The 19192-nt window shown below is 40.8% G+C and overlaps 2 protein-coding genes across 2 annotated transcripts in view; one reads left to right on the top strand and one right to left on the bottom strand.

The window, feature by feature from the left end:
• The window catches only part of rps12 (ribosomal protein S12), a 434687-nt gene that overhangs the window by 31508 nt on the left and 383987 nt on the right, over nt 1-19192 (top strand). The window lies entirely within an intron of this gene.
• fndc4a (fibronectin type III domain containing 4a) overlaps nt 1-19192 on the bottom strand; it is a 40480-nt gene that overhangs the window by 16932 nt on the left and 4356 nt on the right. The window contains exons 2-3 of the mRNA XM_049589187.1: nt 8684-8799; nt 7085-7289 (exon numbers count right to left, since the gene is read on the bottom strand). Of these exons, the coding sequence (XP_049445144.1) occupies nt 7085-7289; nt 8684-8799 (321 nt within the window). The remainder of the gene's footprint in view (nt 1-7084; nt 7290-8683; nt 8800-19192) is intronic.

Here is a 19192-nt window from a genome sequence, read left to right as displayed (position 1 = left end):
CACTACAGTATATGAGATACATCCACCCCTCACTCCTTTACAGCTCCAACCTCTCATCCAAATATGGTCACATCTGGCGCCAAAAAATGAAATGGCGGCGGCCAAAATGCTGAACTTGATGCTTGAAAATGGCAGTCCACAAACCAATGGGTAACGGTACTGCAGCTACGTTCATTAGTTTATACGGTCTATGGTGAAAACAGACAACTTCTCAAACCCCCCTCCAGTTTTTCTAAGTGATATTATTGTTTGCGCTGGTCGCAACAACAAAACTGTATCGTAAGGTTGCAGCAATAGTATAGAGTATATTCAGAGTATATCATGATATAAAAGATAAGATAAGATAAGATAAGATAAGATATACTTTATTGAAATTAAAATTTGACGGGTGTCATGCCATGTTAGTCTCGCTCACCAGACCTTTTTCAAGAAAAGAAAGGTCTGGCTGCGCCTACTCTCAATTTAAGATTGGAGAAAAAAAAACGCCCCGGCTTTTTTTTATTTCTTTCAACCAATCACAATTGTTCTTGGCGGTGCCACAGCAATGGTGCGCTTGCAAAAATATTGCCGGGGGGAAACAGGTTTTAGTGTAACACGCCCACAAAAATATCGCCTACAGGATGCGAGCCATGGCAGAAACATGGCTACATCCCCGCAAGATCAAACACCACAAAAGTTAGTAAAGGACGTGTTGAAAACTGCAACTGGAGGTGGTTGGGCGGGACTTCAGCGGGTGGCTCGTTCCGCCCAATGAGAGGCTGATCTATGCAGCAAACTTCTGCCCACTCAGACTATGCCATGTACATTTGTTTATCCACAATATTGAAAAAAAAATGCAACTGGATGTTTATTGTAACAGTTTTCTCTCAGGAGAGACTTTTTACACACACTTCCATTAACAAAATGTGTTAAATTTTCGATTATAGTAATAAAATGTTTGTCCAACCAACAATTACTCTTCCATTTTGATTCCTTCGAGGCTTATTCTGACCAGTAATAATATAACGTCTGTAATACCGTGATATACCGTGAAACCACGGTATTTTATGAGATGGTATTGTTATATATTAAACTACTCAGCAGTGGATTAAGTTGTTTAAAATGAGCTCCACTTTTAATTAACATGTTCATCATCTCATAAAATTATAGTCAAACAATATATATTAGTCTGAAATGGGACATCTTGCATGATGAGCACTTCTACCTTTGGTATTTTAAATATATTTTGATGCTAATATGTTCGCAGTTTTAGTATTTCTACACTGTGGTGTTACTGCTTTTACATTAGTACAGGATATGAGTACGTCTTCCACCCCTGGTAATTTAACATCATTAATCAGGGTACTTTGTCTTTGTAGCCATTCAGCAGGTCTTTATCTGACACTGGGGATAAAAATAAAATAAGTGCAATAGATTATCTATTAAAGGAGTATGAGTCACAGTGGCTTTGTCTGGTTTTCCCAGGTGATGGGTGCATACTGAGTGTCTCTTTGGCCCACAATAAATTTGCTGACAGTATCAGAGTCAAAATAACAACCACGCAGAGCCAAACATGAAAAAAGAGCCGAGTAATAAACTTAACCAGAGTTACAAGAAGAAACTTGATGTGATTGGACTTTGGAAGTGGGGCATGAGAAGTCAGCAGTAGATTTATGGAAAGCTGACACTGATTGCTTTTACAGTTATAAAAAACAAACTCCCACAAATGATCATCTCATCCACTGAATGGGCAGTTTTTCTGACCCACTTGGATCACAAATCCTGATTAATGGTACACACTGAATCTTTTCCAAGACTCTTGAAAAAGTAGTGACCATAAGTCTTCTCATGCTCAGCACTTTATTCAGATATTGATGGTTCGTTACTAAAATCAATTGCTTTAAACATCAAATATAAGCACAGAAAATAATATCCTGAGTATTTAGTTTAAAGCAACAAGAGAGCAGTGTGATGCCAGTGCCTGTATTAGCTTAATATACTGTGTTGAACTTGAGCCTGAATTAGTTTCTTTCTCTTTCGCCGATCTTGCCAGCTTAACTAATGGTACCAAACCTGAGTCAGCTGAAGAGAGACGTCTATGATCCACTTGCATCAGCACTTCTTATATTTGCAACCTCGACCACACCATAAGATAACAAGGGAAGAAAACGGTTGAAGTATCAGACCTGTTTCTAGACCAGTGTCAAATACATGCCGCCATATTTTTTAGGTATACTATGCAGGATTTTGCTGAAAAAACAATGTATAGACTCGCACTGTCACATCAATCATCACTTTTGACCTACTAGAAGCTAATGGTGGTGTATTTATCTGGAGAAACTGCCTGTGCCTTTTAAAATGTTCTTCTTATTTTGCTGTGGTCAGGTTAATCCTGGGCGTGTAGCCCAGAGACGATAACAGCGTCAGGACTTTATAAAAAAAGTAGCAATCAGGTAGAAGTATGCCGACAAAACTTGTGCGAGAGTGAATCTGGTGTTGGCTTTCACTTTCACATTCGCTGGTAAGCACCACTATAGATATGATTTATTAAAATTACCATAATATCAGTATCGTATAACCATTAATGCTATGATGTAAATAGACAAGCATGTTTTAGTGAATTCCATTCACATTTTGAGGGTGCTTTCAGACCTAGAGTTGTCTTGCTTTGGTCTGAATCAGGGACTAATTTTGTTACAAAGTTGTATAACTGCCTAGAGTTGGTTCGTGTTCTCACGGCAGCATTTACAAGCGGACCAGATCAAATGCCTTGCACAAGAAAGCTGCTCCTGATTGGTCAGAATTTCCATGTGGGAAAAATCCAGGAAGTAAACTAAACGTTGAAGAAGAGTACACTTGCAAGATAAATGTGACACTTTCTAATGTCACAATGGAGGGACAACTACACAGGTTGATTTTAGCGCTGCTCATCGTGGACTATATTGCTGTCATTGTTCATTTTAGTCAAACCATACAGTTTGAAAACGAGGCGCGGCTCCAACTAGAAAACAATGTTTTGATGCATTGGATGTGCTGAATGTGCATATTAAGGCAGTACAGGAGGAGGTGCACATTAATAATCCTCCAGGACTGTAACATGCTCATGTTTAACCCAAACAATGTGTCATGTGACTGCAGTTGGTTCAGATCCAGGTCGGAACACGTTCTCACCACAAACGAACCGCACCAGAGGTTGTATCCGGATCACCTCTTCAAGAAGGTCTCAGTCTGGTTGTTTTGGTGCACACCTGAGTGGACTGCTGTGTTCACACCTGCCTTAATGAACAGCACTTGAGTTTGATTGAACCGAACCAAAAGGGGCAGGTGTGAAAGCACCCGGAGACAGTATGGCAGAGCTAATGTTACTCAACGCCATCAGCCTGTGTTTTGACAATATGCTTGAATGTTACTGTAGTGGCTAAACCTTTTAACACCGTTTAGATAAAGCATTAGATCCTTTCTGTTAAACTAGGAACAGCCCTGAAATCACCAACACCAAACCCAAAAGGAAACAAACAAAAATTACTTTACTCCTTAACAAAAAAGTCTATCTTTGTAAGGATCTTTTCAGTAATGTTGTCAGACACTTATTATACAATGTGAGCCCATCAGTGGCAAAAACAAGCACTTTTATTGGACATAGGTTGACTGTGTGACCATGCCCTGATTGAAAGCTGCAGTGGTCTCACACAGTGCTGGACCCGTTTCAACAACTGCTGTTCCCATTTGTTACTTAGACACAATAAATTGAGAAAATAGGGTTCACATTGAAAAATGCCCTTCAACTCTGAATTTTTAAGTTTATCTAACGTGCAGAAAGCCACACAGCAACTCCTCAGCATAGTAGCCAATGCTTTGTTACTCCCTTCTGCATAAAAGGATGTGACGTTTGGTGCGTGTTCCCATTTTCCTGCACTAAGAGTTAATGTATTTTGCTCAACTCATAATCACAGCTGAACAAATGCAGAGAGGATTTGCAAAGGAGCTTCCTCCAAAATCTAGACTCTTACCAACTTCTTAGCAAATAGCCTTTTCTCACTCTTTCCTCATCTGTGCCGTAAGAAATTGAGAGCTACTGAACCTATTCTCTATTGGTCATGGTCTTCATATTTCCTCCAGCCCACGAGCCCAGACACTGAATCCAAAGTGCTTCGGAGTGTGTGTCAGAATCCTGATTAGGTACCCGGAGTGATACAGAGTTGCAGAAATGCAGAGGAGCCTGCCTGCAGCCATGCTTGAAGAGTCTGTCAATAATGAATTGGTCTGTAAGAGAAAATAAACCTGCATGGAGCCCCCTCAGAGACGCTCTGAGAGGACGCTTCAGGTTACTTGCACTTATGTCAGCACTAGCCTTTACTGTACCTCATTTTCAGTGTCAGTGTGCCTAAAAGCATTCAACAGCCAGAATAGGCTTTAGAGCAACAGCAGGGAAAGTGTCTGTAATGGGTTGCTCCTGTCTGCGCCTCGGGAAAAAGGCCTGTGGCTCTACCATGTACTGTAAAATTAAAAGCATTAGGTTATGTAACACAGCGAGATGAAACACTGTGAAAAGATTGCTGCTGTGACCTTAAAAATTATACTGCTTATTGACTGACTTTATAGCATCTTATTGACTCTGACTTCACAAAATGCCTGGCAATTAAATTATCATTTTGTTGATATTAACAATTCCCATGAAGACACCTAAACGCATAATGAATTTATCTGTGTATTTATCTTGTCTGTGTATTCAAAGCTGAAACCTCTGCACCCTGAAACTGCATTATCATTCAAAAACTATTAAAAACACACAACAGAGCTACATTACTGCACTGGGCCAAATATATGCTTCTTCATTACAGTTAACATTTAATTAGGAACAAATCCACAAGTGCATTTTTAAATTCTAATAACAAATGCCACTCACTGCAGCCTCATGTTCTACTTTTTGATATTTCTCAGCCATGCTAGCAGCATACTGTTCATTCAATTCCATAATTGCTTATGCTGTTGGGGGTTGCGGGGGGCTGGAGTCTATTCTGAATGACATTGGCCAAGAGGCAGGGTACAGGACAGGTCGCCAGACTATCACAGGGCTGACACATAGAGACTATATCATATCTAAACAATTACTGCATGGATTGCCATGAAATTTGGCACTGACCGCATAAAAGCAGTCCCTCCAGAAAATCGCGATCTTGCGAGCGCAATAATTAATGCAAATTCAACGAAAGTCTGCGATATTTGCGGGGACTTTCAATTTTTCAAAAGTTCAAAAGTTTTTTAGCATTTTCCGGCCGATCGGAAGTCGTCGTACATTCAACGTAATTTGATACGTCACCAGACACATCATCAAATGCACTAATGGCATTGCAGTATGGAGAAATGCTCTGTACTGACATAAGAATTTGCACTGTTTAAATGCATACAATATGTGCTGAATGTATTAAAATGTCATGTTTACAGGAGATGTAGCTTACATGTTGTTTTACAGTCACATTGTCTGGTTTGAGAGCTACAATACTCACTCAGGATTTTTTGCAACATTATAGGAGTCCATGTTTTGAAACTAGCTAAGTAAATAAAACTAAAGAAGAGAAGTATATAAAACATTTGCAGCTATTTTTGTAGTATTCAGTGTGAGTATTATAGCAAGTGATTACATGACTTATTTTTTTGGAGGTAGTAATTTTAAAAAAATCACATTTTCTTTCTCCTTTTGTCACTAGCTGCAATTTTTGTCATCTGCTGCAATTTCCCACAAAAAAATCACATAAAAATGCTGCAATTTTCATTGCAAGTTTTGACAAAATTGGCCGCAAATTCAAGTTTTTTTTGCCGCAAGATCCTGGAGGGACTGTAAAAGGAATAAAAGTAGAACCATCGTTCCTATTCAAATTTACATACCGTAGCATAATGGTCAGAGCGGCAGCCATTTTTATGTCTTCTTGCCATTGCAAAGAACTGTGACAGTTATTGTTGCTGACTTCCATATATACCAAGTCATGAACTCACTAAGGTGAGGTTCTGCAGTAACGACCAAATGAGCAGTTGAGTAGTACAAATCATAGCGAGGCATCTTTTGTGCACTATCTTCTTTGATTATCGGCCAAGGCTACACGATGAGCATTATTAAAAGACAGGCATGAGTAAAACATGGGCTTAGTGTGTACGGTGGAGGCCAAAATGGAGTTCTCAAACTTGTGAGTGTGACACACATTACGGCCCCACTGACGTGTTAGCCATTTTCTCGGCTAGTCACATGACCAGGGCAAACACTTCAATGTCCTCTCTACTCGTATTCTGTTTTTATGGTGCTGACATTCATGGTCCCCAGAGGATGAATCCTAATGACTTCGGTGTTCTTCTGACCTTCTATCCAGGCCCATCATCAGATAACACACTGAATTTGTCCAATATTTTGGGTTATGACCGTATCTGCAAAATGTATTTTCATCAGCCTCGGCTTTACTTAACGTTTGTGCTAATTAACAAGTGTTATGTGACACCAATGCTAAACCAAGATGGGGAACCTGGTAAATATTTACTACTAAGCATTGCCATCTATGTAGCTCTCTGCAGATGTATAAACATGTAAATTAGCCCCACCCTTCAGCCCGTAGCTCAAGTATAGGCCCGTAGCCTATCATGTGTTGTTAGTGTTAGCTGAACCTTGGTCCTGATCACCAGCCTGACTTTTCCTTGTTTTAACATAGTGTTATGGAAGGCCCCATCCCGCACATTGATGGTATTGGTTCCTTTGTTCTGTGACGTTCTCGTCCTTGAGACAGTCATTGGTACACTACAGTTCCAAATGCTCAGCCATGACGTTGACTGCTTATTTTGCTTGTGATATGTCTGGTAGCAGTTTAAAACCACCACATGGACACATTGACAAGGGTATAAACTTGATATGCGCTGGAGGGGGTCTTTGAGGGATTTGATGACAATAATACAAAAGATAATGCCAGTCTAATCCTTTGTTTTAAAAAAACGTTTATGAGGATTTTCAGGAAACACAAGCCCCTATTTTTGAATCATGCTCTATTATTGTCCTTGAACACAGGTCTTTTTCTTTTCAAAAAACTTTGCCATAGATATTTATCAGTACCTCAGAGCAGCTTACCTTGATTGGAGCTGTTGGAGGGGAAGCGATCTGTCTTCTTGAGGGTGCGAAAATGAACCTTCTTGCTTGCTTGGCTTTCACCGTAGAGGCCGATTGACTGGACTTGGATGATGTAGTCTGTCTCCTCTTCCAAGTCCCAGAGGACACAAGAGCGGCTGGTGGTGTTGACTTCCCGAATGAATCGCTGCATGTGTCCTTCCTGCCTCTGGGGATTGGAAGAAAGACAGAGAACAGAACTGATTGATCTATTGAGTCGATACAATAATCAAGACAGTGGTCAATGAGGTGACTGAGGCGACCACAGAGATTACCGGCCCTGCAAATGTGCCCCTGAGGAAGACGGTCCGTTCTGTAAGAAGCTAAAAACAATCATGTAGCTCTGTGTGGGCCATGACAATGTAAGACAGAGGTGACCAACCAGAAAATATTCAAGGTGCTGGAGAACGACATGCTGAGTACTTTATTATATTAACAGTTGGCACTTTAGTTTCGCCATATGGAGTCCTGACTGGGAATTGAAAAGTTGCGGAGTCAATATTCTGATTAATTTAGACTGCCAGCGCCCTGAGTCACAAGCTCTAAGTCTCAGAGTTTGTCTTTGACCTTTCAGAACATTATTGGAGCAATCAAGACCCAGAGCTGTGAGAATTATTCCTCCTGCTTGCATGCAAACTCTCTTCTTAGTGTGCTCTCCAGCCCATCTGCACTTTAAGTGGCTCTGGGCCAGATGTCTGTGTTTTATGGCCATGCTTGATAGAAAGCTCGTTTCTCTCCGTAAACAATGAACAATGTAATTATTAACCGCCATGCACGCTCAGGGCAATTATGAAACTTGTTCAAATTCAGCTGTGTAACTTGATGAAGAGCCGTTTGGGTGTCATAGAGCTCATCGGTCGCACTGAGTGAATAGCAAAGTTAAACGGCTGTATGATGTCGTGAGTTTCATAAAGCATAAATGCGATTACTGCAGCATATGGCATCCAGTGTTAGCATTCATTGGCTTTCCTATTTAAAGCTCTGAAATCCCGCTGCGCCCCTTGTTTTCTCTTGACAAATCCACCATGGAAAGTTTTATTCAGACTCCAGGCTTGAAGGCAAGATTTAGTCTGCCTTTCTGCATGCTAAGCAATGCTTTGAGGGGTTCCTGAGAAAATATATCCATATAAAAACAAATCTTTAGTCCCACGGGATCTTGTGCATGTGTGTTTCTACTTACTCAGTATGCTGGGCTAACTTGTGATATGTAGTGAGGTGTTTGCTGAGCGCACAACATCCCCTCTATGGACTTCAGTCAGTGAATATATTATCATTTAATTGTCTGAGAAAATATGTTTTCAGTCGCTCGTATCCATTTTATCCTGATGTGTCCCACAGGCTGTCACAAACTGTGACACGGTTAAAAGTGGATTCCAGATGCACTTCTTCATATTGGCTGCGTGCGTGGTGTGCCAACAAAATTTCAACAGGGCATGATGTAGGCTCAGTGCCAAACCACAAATGGCTATAGCCAAAAATAAAACTAATACAACTCATCTTTCTGGGGGGGTTTTCCGCTAACCTGTCTATGGTCCTGATTTACATTTTAAGTTTGTGACTTACCTGTTGCGAGATCGAGAAGCCAATGATTATATCCCCCTCTGGAACCTCCCAGGATACAGTCGCCGAGTCGGCCCGCAGGTGCGTGACAGACACATTTACGGGAGCTGGTGGCCGGTCTGAGGGAAACAGAAATAGAGGGGTCTGTTAATCCACCCACTTCTCTTGATATTAAATCATCAAAGCCATATGTGTCCACACTGCAGTTGGAAAGTCTCAAGGATTGTGTTGGCACTCTGAGCTCACCACAGGTGTTTGAATTAAAAGTGAAGTAGTACTTTCGAAACTCGTGTTGTCAGGTTTGTGGATGAACTACAAATCAGGAAATACAGCTATACTGTGGGACAGCAGGCTGCATGTGTGATCATGGTACAGTAGACTGTTGGGTCTCGTGGTGAAGCACTGGACTGGACTGAAAATGCATTTTTTTAAAGGCTACATGGGATACATCCTTCCTTTCATCTCTAAACACCAGCTTCAAAAAATCCGGTCTGACCCTACATGAACCTACATGCTTTCTGTCCAAGCCCCAACAGTTTTGGTCATGAACCCAATTAAAGACCTGAATTTCCACTGTAAAAAAAACATCTACTGTATCTACAGGCTAAAGTGAACTAAAGTTCAAAAGTCAGAGATTCAAATCATCAGTCAGAGACCCCTCAGTCAAGGGAGATTGCTTCAAGTCGAGCAGTCATTTTTTGCATTTTGTTTTCTGATAGTCAGTATGCAGTGCAGCGTACTTCTGGGGACGTTTTGGTCCCAAGGTTTTGCTGCAGAGCGAGCGCTCTTGACCTTCATGCTGCTCTTTTGTACAGTCAGCTGCGGGGGTGCTGCATCGGCACAGAGGAGGAGAAACTTTCCCCTATAAGGCTCTGACATGACATTACCTTCTTCGAACCTGGGCTGCTGCGGCAACAGCCTTGTACATGGGGCGCCTGCTCTACCACTAAGCCACAGATGCCCCAAAATGTTACACATTTCTGATCCATTGTTAGTGCCGATAGCTTGTTTACTATACTACATGAATGCTGCTGTCACACTGAGCACCCTGCTGAGCCCCGTTTAACTTTAAAACTATATGGGGAAAAAACGAATAATCAAATATTCATATTAAATGGCCGAATATGATTCAACTGACATAATTCTGAGTCGGGTATATAGTGTACGTGACCTGACATAAACTTATTATCCTGATGTGACTTAAGCTAAATGATCTGGCGTTGATTTGGGCCATATTTTGGTTATGTGAGGAGAAGCAATTGTTCTTGGAGCTGGTTGTCTAAATAAATGGAAAACAGTAATTTAATTAACATGAAACACTTTTTAATGTGTACTGGAAAGCTGTAGGTGTTTTAACTGATACTGCTTGTTTGTCAGGGACTATAAATTGTCCCGATGTTCTAATTCTTTGGCTTTCTCGTGAGTAAACCCTCAAACGTGCAACTCTACGTCTGAGCCTCTCTTATTTTAAGTCTTGTTTATGCTACAACAGGTACAGCCCTACGAAAGTATTTTAAGTGCAGTAATAGTCATGTGACACAGGGTGCATTGCACACTCTGGCACAAATGGACTGTTCGTGAATTTGGAGTGCTTTTGAAATGCATGTAAGTGGTTATTCAGAGCACCACACTATCAGAGCAGCAGAGCGCCATGTGCAGTGAATGTGAAACTTAACCGTTCAGTCATTCGCTTAGAAAGAGGGAAATCTGCTTGGACTGCACCAATACAAGCCTGTGGTAATATTGAGAAATTATGGCCCAACCCAAACTGAGCAGCTGGGTCAGGTCCAGTCAGATTTGGGCAAAGGATCAGAGCTCTAGCACTCACACTAATAAACCATCAGGTCGCCATCTCAACTGCCGTATCACACAAGTACAGTAACCACTGCTCTCATGGATGCTACGTCATCAAATCCCACCTAAGGACTGTTCCAATGTCAAGGATTCCTCAAATTCTACCGAGGACTGAGTCCTTCATTGAGAGAAATTTCAAGGATGCATGTGTGTATCCTTAGCAGGTATAAGGTAACCACAATTCTTTGCGCACAAGCAGAGCTCGGCAGGATTTAGATAAATGTCATTTATTGGGACTAATATCTCCAGGAGTTTTTATCACACAAGTATGAAAAAATACTGACAGAAACCTCATAATTTACACTTTCCATCGTGTCCACTGAGATAAAACAAAATAAGTTTTTAAGTTAATCATTTACAGCAGTGAGGGAGCGTTAAGTGTCACAGAGTTTCATTTAGCCTACCTGTTTGTTTTTTAAGTATAATCCAGAAATACATTCCCCCTAAAAGTCATGTGACTTTGAAAGTACTGCAACATCTGTTCAAATTGTACAACAACATTACAGAGTGCCAAAATTCTCATGCTCTGAAACCTCCTCAGTCCTCTGAGGTTTAATGATGCACACGTGGGCACTCGTTAGTCTGTTCCAATGTGTGTTCACCTAATGCTAGGAAGGACTCTTGCCTTTGACTCTGTAGGATCCTTCCTCGGAAGGACTCGGCCTAGGAAGGATCCTTGACTTTGAGAAACACCAACTGTCATAAATACAACTGTTTTCAAAGGCAGGATACCTTGGACTGTAGAGGACTTTCTACCACAGCAGCTAACAGAGAAGCTCGAATTTCAATACACACTAAGACAGCGTGACATCATTCCCTGTTTAGGATGCCAGAACTTCACCATATCTTCCCATATCAGATAGTTGCTTGCTGCTGTATTAAAGCTCCTTTAATCTTTCCTCCTTCCCTCTAAACAACCTCATGTGAACCTGACCAAAGTCACCACGGTGTCTATTTTGTGTCCACCACCCTCGGACAGCGTTTCGTCTCCTCACACTGTCACTTTGCAGCCATCTATCATGATTTGGTTGCCGGTGGAAGCGTTGATTGCAAAGCGGGACAAAAGCCTGAGAAGCAAAAGGCAGCGGAGACAGAGGGCGACAGATCTAATAGAGGACCCTGCACAGCTTCAAAGTCTCCAAGCAATCGCCGGGTCAGATAGATTGGTAAGGTGGGATTGGTCGGGCAGATGGAGGACCAGGAGGCCATCCTTAGGGCTTTTGTCGTTAACGTGGGTCTAATGGACTTTGTGTCTTGTCGCAGACAGTAATGTTGAGAGGGTCAGGTGAGTGGGAATGTCTCAAGCTGTCAGAGATGTGAAAAATAATGACAGAAAGAATCATTTCTTTTGGGGAAGACAATTGCTATATGATTAAACACTTTTCCTAATGAGATGTAACTACAGTATCCCAGCTGCTCTTTAAGTACCAGTTGTACGATTTTAGTTACAGCTCTCCGTGGCAGTTCATTACAAAGAGAGTATTAATTGACAGTCAATTTGTATTTCAAACGCTTTTATTAACTCGTGGAGCACGGACGTAATAACCCATAACACAGTTATCTTGAGATGACAGCCAAAGGCATGCGCCGCTGTACGAGGACAATATTTCATCCAAAAAGTGCACTTGAGAGAGAAAGATGAAACACAAAACGATGGAATCGGGAGCTATTTCAAATGATTTGCCGTTTGCTAACTCGGTCCCTCTCACATCCCTGTCCTCTTATCTCCCAGTGCCTCCTCTTTTATCTCCCCCTCTTTCGCTTCTTGCACTTCTGTCTGTTTTTATCTCGGAGACAATCAATGATGGCCTCTGTGTTCGGTGCAAGAGGTGACATTGAGGCAGATCTCGAGACCCTCGGGTCAGACAGGGCTATCAGTCTCCCTGCCTTCAACCCTTGTGGCATTATGAACCGTCGAGGGGGGGGGTCAAGGTCAAACACAGTCATGACGCTCAGCTCCCCGGGCTCCTGACGCACTCAGAGATTGGTTTGTGGAGGGGAGCGAATGAGATGAACAAGACACCAGACTAATGCTTAGAGAGCACAAGAGGAAATGAATGTTCTAGCTGCACAGAGAGCTGCTGGTAACACTGGTATCAGGAGGTTAAGAGGTTACGTGTGTCCCATTTTGTCCATTTAATAGGAAGATTATTTATGGAGGTGTTAAGAGAGACGTACAGTAGGGTAAGTCACACATAGTATACACTGTCCTTGACCTTTGGAGAGCTGTGTGGAATGACTCATACATATATTTACAGTAATGGCTCCTGAGTCCTTGTGTCTAAACGACTGCTTATTCCGTGTCATGAACATTTGGCGATCATGCTAATGATCTTGTAATTGAATCTATTATCAGTAAACTAACATCACTGTTGCTGCTACACTAATTAGCTGAAATCTAACAAAGCTAATCACCAAACCCTCCTCACATGTTGGATATGGCTTTCTTTTCAATCCTAAAATGCCCACAATGAACAAAAGCCATACAAACACTTATTCTCGCACCTGCATCATCCCTGATACACATTTTCCTAGACATACCAAGGACATTCATTTGTTTTAAAGCAACTAGTTACACACTATCAAGCCTCTATTGGCGTCAGCACGTATCGTACAGTGCACAGACTCTTCAGAATCAGGCGCAACATTTATCCAAGACAGGACACATCCATTTCTCCTCAAGCTCATTGTCCTTTAGGTAATGGGGGTTACAGACAGCCGCGCAGTAACCATGATGCATCGTCCGCGGCTCATTTACTGGTGATGGAGCAAGTGACGGTTCAGTTGACGCAGCCCATGAATCATCACTAATGTATAAGTGCCCTCTCCCTATATGATGTTGTCGCCATTGCAGGCGATTGAGCGGGACAAATATATTTTCGACTTAAAGTACCTGTAAGGTGACTTTTTGTACTGTTTAAGGTAAAGATTTACACCAGATGAGGCCAACGTTGGGACGCAGTGCATTCTGGTAGTTGTAGGTTTTCTACCTCTTGTGCAAAAGCAGATGCCTCAGCCCTTTGCCTCTGTTTTCTGTGGTCATGTAGCACCAACTTCAAAGCGTTGCCCAGCTTTGTGAAAAGACAGTCAAGAAAACTTATTTAAGTACTTAATGCAGAATAATTTTAATCAATTTAATAAATCAAAACGACTAAAAGAATTATAAGGAAAAGCAGCAGGTCCCCAGCTGAAACCATTAAATGTTTGTGCATGAAAAACGACTTAAACACTGATTAATTGTCTAATCAACTGAATAACTGTTTCAGTTGCACTTGTGTATTTTCATAAGGTTTGTGAGTAAAAATCTTAATTTTTAAAGAAACTAAAGTGATCAGATAATTTAAGTGGAGTTAAAAACATCCGAATTTCCCTCTTAAGTGTAGTGGAGTAGAAATCAAAAGTGGCATGAGATTAAAATACTCAAGTAAAGTAAAAGTACCTTAAATTTGTACCTAAATACAGTACAATATGTTAAAAGAAAATGTTTTTTCTACCTCTATGGAATGAACTATTGAAAAGATGTTTAAATTACTATCTCTATGTATGTAAGAGGTATGCAATTAAATAAAGCGTATAAAAAAAGAAAGAAAAAAAAATGGTTTTAAAAGCAGAGCTCATGGCAAATCTGAAACAGCTCAGCAGCCGTTCTCATCAAATCAAAAACGCGTTCTCTGCGTAAGACCTGGATGGCCAGATCATCTAAGAGCAGTCATCCAAGGGTTTATAGTCTTAATTGGGATCATTATAATAACTCTAAAACATATAAAAATCTAATTTAATTATATGATATTAATGCATTTTTATGTTTCTCATATTTAAAACTGGTGATACCTTGCAGACAAACCTTGCTCTCGACTACCCTTAAAATTTTCTCTTACCTAAGAAATAAGAAAACATTGGTGAATCCCAGCAATCAATGGGTACAAATGAGAACAGATCATTCTTACTAACTAAATAAAAGGAAATGTATTGCTGGATCGCTTCCTGCATGAGGCCCATTGTTGCATTCATTCATTTCATGTTCCAGGAGCTCGTGATGAATAAGAAAAAAAGTGTCTCCCAGATGTAATCACTGCTGGCTCATGAGCAGACAACAGACGATAACGATTTTCTAATGCAAATATTTTTATTGATGTGAAGTCCAATAGTCCAACCCTCCTTCTCATGTCCCCCCTCTAGTTTGTTTGATGTTCCCTTCTGCAGTAATAAGTGTCATTGTGGATACTTCAATATTTGTTATCGGCCACGTGTCCCGTGTAAGTCCCACTCCACACAATGCCTTACATAAGACCTGAGATCAAACAGCAATAGGTCACAGCGGCCGAGGCGTGTGTCAGTGCAAACAAATGGTAAGACCCTCTTGGGATGTGGGCGCACTGCCAGGATGAATCATAGCGTATAGCCAAAGCCCAGCACATTAGCTACTCCCCATCTAACCAGAGTGCACAGAGAGATAGTAAGAGTGCTGGTGGGAACTCTGAATGGCTGACGAGCCACGTGGAAAGGAGCCCAGTTTGATTTGTTAGAGCCAGGTATCTATAGTTTGCCCTCTATATTTGCTTGGGAAGCAGTATACCCTGATTTACGCTTAGTTAGTTTATTGGTTGCTTATACTGTGTAGTTAATATTTAGAGCACAAGAGAAGAGATTGATTCTTTCTTTTATGGTCAAATAATACCATTTTTTGATTTATCATGATAAGACAGGCTGCGCAGCTTGTGATCACAGACCATCTTGGATAACCATGACACATTGATTAAACAGGACAAAATTGATGTGAGTGGAAAATTGGAGATTACATCACCTGTCTGATTTACCAGGGACATAATGTGACAGATGACATGTCATCTCACCATTCTGTGCACAGCCTGAAGAAAAGCATGAAGGTTGGAATGCGTAGGCAGTGCAGAGAGCAATATATCTGCCTGTTTGTGTTTGCTTTTTGCATCTGATTTGGATTATTGAACGATAGCAGTTATGAGCAATTTAAGTAACTGTTTAAAGGCTCTTAAAGGGACAGTTCAACCCAAATTCAGAAACACAGATTTTTCCTGTAGTGCAATTCATCAGTCTAGATTGTTTGGTGAGTAATAAGTTACTTATTATGTTACTTTTGCATTACCTTTACCAAGTGACCTCAGAAGAACTAATATGCATTTTAAATGGATGAAGGTCATGTTGTTTCACAGCAGCTAATCATAGCACAGAAGCTCCAGTTTATTATAGTTCATTTCAAATCCAGTGCTGCAGGTCTGACCCATTCATGCATTCACATACAGTGGTTAGCACTTTGTATTAAAATCCTCTGCTCATATTAATAAAAGCCTGATGATATAGAACGATATATCCTGGACTTTTTAAAATAAATGAACCTTGGACACAGGGAGGGTCAGGCAGAGGATCGGAATCTGATAATTATAAAATATGGATGATAAGAAACACTAGCAAATATTGAGGTTAGGACAACAAACGGGATGGCGTGCAGGTAAGTCACTATGACGAGCACAAAGGAATACACCGGGGCTGGAGGATCCACTTGCTGGTTCCCAGTGTGCCAGTCATCTACAACAGCACCAGAGGAAGAGTTATGTATAAGAACGGGACAGTGTATCGGTGTTGCTCTGCAGTTGTAGGGGCTGTGAATGGAAACATCCAACATATACTAACACCATCCATATATGTCGATCACTGGTATGAGAAAAAAACAAACCCGAGGCTAGCTCTTTGGAAGTGGAGCGGTGTGAATGAAAAATGAAAACAAAAAAGTTTATTTCAGGTGGTAACTAGGGCCGTAACGGTACATGTATTTGTGTCGAACCATTCAGTACGCGACTTTCGGTTCGGCATGACCTTGTACCGAATTATTGGGTGCAGGATATTATTTTATTTTGTTTTATTTTAATTCTGTTTTTGCGAGCCGTACCATTTAAAATATCTAGTTCCCCGACAGACATAATTGAGTGATGGACCGAGTCCGACCGTAAATCTCTTCTTTCACTTTGTGCAGCGCATTCTCGCATTTTGACAACATGGCAAGTGAGCCTGACGAACCTGAAGACCCACCCACAAACCTTAAGTCCTCTGTTCGGGAACACTTTGGTTTCAGGGTAAAATACGAAGATGGAAATAAACAAGTGGACAAGACAAAAGCAGTGTGCCGACACTGCAGAACAGCGGTCGGGTGTGTACTTGGAAACACGTCTAACATGCTAACGCATCTAAAGCGACACCACCCGAGTTTGAACGTTAACCGGCACGACTAGAAAAAGCAATCTGGTGCAAACTATGATATCGTCGTCGTTTAAAACGAAAGAGCGTTTCCCTGACCATTGCACTATAGAAATAACCAATGCCATTGGAGTTGAGTAAAATTGTTTAAGCTGCACTTTAGATATAAGCATGTTTTGTTTACTGCACTTTAACAAAGTGAGAAAGCTACGTAAGTTCCTAGTAAAACTGAATCTGAGCAGGCTTTAAAGCTGACCAGCTGCACTATACTTTTTATTTTAATTGAGTAAAACTGCTAAAGCAGAAATGTATATTTACATTTTTCATTCAAAAAATGTGTTAAAAAAACAGCAGGATTTTATTTTTCACTTTTATATTTCTATTTTCATTCAAACAATGTGAAAAAGCAGGATTTTATATGTATTTGTTTCATTCAAAAAATGTGTAAAAAGAGTTAACTGCTGTGGTGGTATGTTTTAATAAGGTTACCAATAAGTAAAAGATATTTAATAGTTGTCTATTTTTTTCATTACTGTACCGAAAAAAAACGAACCGTGACTTGTGTACCAAGGTACGTACCGAACCGTGATTTTTGTGTACCGTTACACCCCTAGTGGTAACGTATTACGTGACATTATAAATGTACTAATATTACCCGAGATCCTATTGGTAATGTGTTATATTGTCTTGTTACTGCTAAAAGGAAATATATTACTGTAAGGCGTCACCCCTAACACTGAATATAATTGAACTAGATGGCACTCAGCTTGTGGTGCTCGAAGCGCCAAAATGATAAATTTGAAAAACTCAACGGCAATGTCTCCTTCCAGAAATCATGACCTGGATAAGATAATCAAGATAAGCCAATGATAATAATAATTTTCTTACTGAATTACATCTGTTAACTGTATCACCACGCAGAAGGAAGAGTGCATCTACTCATGGATAAAAGGCTTGTGATGGCCCAAGATGTAAATATGATCGCCGTCCACCTCGGCTGAGCTGTAACATTAGCTAGCTCAGTGGTGCTAAGTGAGCTAGCAGTAGATGCACACTTCCTTCTGCACGGTGTTACGGTTGACAGGTGTAGTTCGGTAGAATGAAAGTAGTTCCCATGTGAAACTGCTCACAACAAGGTCTGTGGATTATCTTGGTCATGATTTCTGGAAAGAGACATTGCTGTTGAGTTTTTCAGATGCATTAATTGGGCGCTTTGAGCACCACAACTAATCTCTCCAACACTCAAACCAAAACAATCTCGACTGATAAATAGCAGGTAAGAGGGAACATATGTATTTTTGATTTTGGGGTGCACTGTCCCTTTAAATCTTATCACTATTTATGAATAGATGCTGTATCTGGATGCCAAGCAGACATTGTAATTCTATGCATTTCATTTAGAAATTATGATTGCTGGGTCAGCAACCTATCCTGGCTCCAGTTACCATCACAAATCCTCTGCTGATTGATTTCTTTTTAACTTCTTTGGACAGTTTTGAACCAAGTTCTTCCTTTTGAATGATTTTCCAAACAGCTCTTGTGCTCATCTACAGTTAAAAGTGTGACAATATGCTCAGTTACTCAGTAAATGTCCCAGATAAAGACAGAAGCTGCTCCTTCTTCATTTCGCAAACAACGTCTAGTCTGACATGAATGAGTGCTCGGCTCATTATTCTGCTGTTAATGTTTAAAAATGTTCCTAATGATGATCAATTCACCAGCAAAACAATAACCCCCCCTCCCCCCCGAGGTGCATAATTCATATTGATTCAAACACTTTTAAAATGGAAAACACTGGTTTACCAAGGTTGTGGACTGTATTATCGATCATATTTCAGTCTCAATTACCTCTAAGCTAGCGACAGCTTGAAGGGTTGCTCGTAATGTAATCCTCACCTAATACTTCTAATGCCTCAGTCCCTTGAGAGATAATATATTCACTGACATCTTATAAATAAAGGCAATAACTCATAACAGGTGCTGTGAATGTTGATGTGTTGCCCAGTCAATCTTCAAACGGCTTCATCTGGATGTGTTTCAAACCCAGTCGTGGGATGTCTAAATGTTCTCCTTGCACAGCGGGAGGTTGTAGCGCAGCTGCTCGCAGGCCTCAGTGTTGCAAATTGCCTGGTAGCGGAGCTCTTAAGCAACGTCGTGCTGGTTTTATCAAAGCCGCAGCATTGTCTGCCCACGTATTACCTTTAAAGGCCTTGTTTCATCCCCGATCTCCAATCCCTTCTGAGATTCTGACTTTCTTTCACAGTTAATGCCACACAGGAGCAGTGACTTTATGTAATCTTTGATTATATCTCTTACACTACTTCACTAGTGTCTACCCAGTGCAGCGACTACAGTATGTAGCAGCTATGTAGATGGATACAGATGGAAGGACTTGTCCAGCCAGGCGTAACTAAGTCCTGTGCTTTTTCT

The sequence above is a fragment of the Epinephelus fuscoguttatus genome, linkage group LG11 (assembly GCF_011397635.1).
Source record: "Epinephelus fuscoguttatus linkage group LG11, E.fuscoguttatus.final_Chr_v1".
In the NCBI taxonomy this organism is placed as follows: domain Eukaryota; kingdom Metazoa; phylum Chordata; class Actinopteri; order Perciformes; family Serranidae; genus Epinephelus; species Epinephelus fuscoguttatus.
This window is presented reverse-complemented; position numbering and strand designations above follow the sequence as displayed.